The sequence below is a fragment of the Thermobia domestica genome, chromosome 18 (genome assembly GCF_964235325.1).
Source record: "Thermobia domestica chromosome 18, izTheDome1.hap1.1, whole genome shotgun sequence".
Taxonomy (NCBI): domain Eukaryota; kingdom Metazoa; phylum Arthropoda; class Insecta; order Zygentoma; family Lepismatidae; genus Thermobia; species Thermobia domestica.
Window position 1 is genome coordinate 103,737,062 of NC_137471.1, and position 2,889 is coordinate 103,739,950.

The window sequence follows — 2,889 nt, forward strand, 5'->3', positions numbered from 1 at the left end:
GGATTGGTAGGTGGCCAAACAGATAGCTTTGGGTTGTTGACCACAAAGGATGTGATCACCTGAATAACTAAAAATTCATTAGAAGGCGTAAAAAGATTTTAAACAGGGTTTCATCTATTATTCTCATGTAGTTTACACTTGCGAACTTTTATTGTTTAAGAGTGCTTCCTAGTTTCAACTCGGGAGTGAATTGATATTTTCAGTACCTACAATGCCGTACAATGGACTCATCAATAGAAATAAATTATCAATGGAGTGCAACTAACTGAAACAAGATGTTTTGAAACGAGTGAGAAATGTTAATTAAAAATCCAATGGATATTAAAAATTGTTAATGTTTAACGAAATAAACCTTTAAGAAAACGCAAGTTTTAAGGTCAATTTTTATCATTTTTATTGTCATTTTACAGGAATTTTAGTGTCATTTTATAGCTCAGTTTTTAGAAAATTTTAGGTCAACAAGATCCGGGCCCTGTTAATAATTATAAGTCACAATGGTATCTTATTTCTAACTAATGAACCACGCCTATACATAATACACATATAAGAACAGTATTTGTTAAATGGTGCTGAATTAGGCAGAATTGTATCAATTTTTTCACAAAAGGGGCTGAAAATGCCAGCGTGGTACTAACGGGCCGATGAATGACAAAAAGGGCTGAATTTGGAACAATTGTACCCAGTGTGGCAACATTGGTAATGCTTGTTGTTAAGTAAAATAGCTGTAAATAATAATCCAAGTGTACCATTCCGCCAAATAATCACTTGCGCCGCAATAACATAGTTCCCAAGTTCCATGAAACACCACTTAAAACCAACAATTACAATACATTTCTCCACTGAAATTATTTCATTTCCTAATTTCACTTCTTCTCCACAAACCCATTATTTCTCCGGTCAAGGGTCAATTTTCTAAAGTTGATGAGCTCGTTCAGCACTTCACCCCTCTTTATCAGTAACTAACATGAACCTTTGCACTCCAAATTTGATAAGGTTGTATAGCCACTTATCAGCGAAAATAACAATACTACATTATACTTAACAATGTACTTACTAAATCGTATCAAAGTCTATTAATATATTAGAAAGTTTCTTCATAAGTCACAACATATCATTTTCAAATCATTCTTTAATTCGTGACCGCCCTTCAAGCCATTTGATGTGCATGTTAATCACAAACAGTATACAGTTTTTGCAGCATTCTCACTTGTCCAAAGTCACAGTACAGATTTTGCAAGTATTGTATTCTATATACATTATGTATTTGGGCACAAGGGCGCCCATCAGGGGGACAAGGTGGGGCGCTTTCCCTCCTAAGAGGAAATTGTACTTGTGAATATCGAAAACCCAATAGAATTTTTACATCAGTTACAGCAAAATTTCAAACTATATTTGAAGCGTCGCTTATACTTGCTCCCCCTTGGAAACCACAACATGGGCGCCCTTGTTTGGGCATCATATAATTTTGTATATGTATACTTTTTCAATGTGCATATATACGTAAAATAATCTATCTACTATATTATAAATTATCTATTGAAGCTTTCCAGGCGACGTATTGTGAACAGGTCTTCTCGGGCTAGCAGCAAGGTGAATACTGTTATTGCTTGCGACGTTTCGAGGGCTGACATCGTCCTCATCTTCAGGCTAATATGATGGTGCAATGGAGTGTATGGAATATATATACTCATGTATGTATAATTGGGCTCTTCTGATTGGTGGTTGAAATGGCGGCTTCTGATTGATGCTTGAAATGGCGGGATATGATTGGTGTCCATGTTTTACTCAGTTGGAATCCTGTGTCTCTGTTAAGGTTCGTTTTTTCTTGTATGATAGCAACGGCTTCTTTTATCCTCCTGTCCCAAATTCTTGAGCATTTTGCTATTATTTCGGCATCTGTGACAAAATCTTATGATGCTGTTTGATGCTATGTTCAGCCAGTCCGGATTTTTTCTGGTTGGTTTAGTCTGATGTATTACTCCAACCATACGTGGGCAAGTGTGAACACCATGTGAAAAACTCAACATAGTTTGTAAAAAGCCTGAAAACGATGAAGATCTCTTCCAAAGATCTTATGGTTAGTTTCGACGTGGTATCATTGTTTACCAGAGTTCCGGTCAAAGATACAATACTGCTTCTTGGGAAACACTTCCGGCCTGAGATATTGGATCTCTTTCAACATGTTCTCACTTCAACCTTCTTCCTATACCGTGGTCAGTACTATGAGCAAACGGACGGCGTCGCCATGGGGTCTCCACTCTCACCTGCAGTAGCCAATTTTTATATGGAGCACTTTGAACATGAAGCACTGAAGAAAGCACCACTTGCACCTACACATTTCTATAGATATATTGATGACATCTTCACCATCTGGCCACATGGACGCAACTTCTTACAGGAATTCCTGCAGCATCTCAATAACCAGCATCCGAATATTAAATTCACAATTGAAGTAGAACAAGATGGACGTCTACTATTTCTTGACATCATGATATACAGAAGACCGGATGGCAGCCTAGGCCACAGGGTATACAGGAAACCAACACATACAGATTTATATCTGAACGCAAACAGTTTCCATCACAAAGCTCAACGGCTTGGAGTCTCAACACTTTAGCACATAGAGCATTTTCCATCTCCGACAAGGATTGTTTAATAGAGGAACTTAATCACCTTCGCAGCGCTATGCTACACAATGGATACTCAATGCGAGATATAAATATGGCCCTGAAAAGGACCAGAACGAAGGACGCTGACAACAAGGACAAAAGTGCAGAAGAAACTGTGAATGAAGAACGGAAGAACACAATCTGCCTCCCATACACCGGGAACACTTCTGGAAAACTCAGCAGACTATTTGCCAGGTACAACATCAGGACAATACACAAG

At 38.0% G+C, this 2,889-nt stretch overlaps 1 protein-coding gene across 1 annotated transcript; it reads left to right on the forward strand.

The window, feature by feature from the left end:
- The first annotated feature begins 2,050 nt into the window (after nucleotides 1-2,050).
- LOC145675194 (uncharacterized) lies at nucleotides 2,051-2,617 on the forward strand. The gene has a single exon (XM_081745566.1). The coding sequence runs from the start codon at nucleotides 2,051-2,053 to the stop codon at nucleotides 2,615-2,617; it is 567 nt and encodes a 188-aa protein (XP_081601692.1).
- The last annotated feature ends 272 nt before the right edge of the window (nucleotides 2,618-2,889 follow it).

Excerpts from the sequence above, each read along its gene's own strand:
- LOC145675194 (XM_081745566.1), top strand. The coding sequence starts at position 2,051 with ATGAAGATCTCTTCCAAAGATCTTATGGTTAGTTTCGACGTGGTATCA.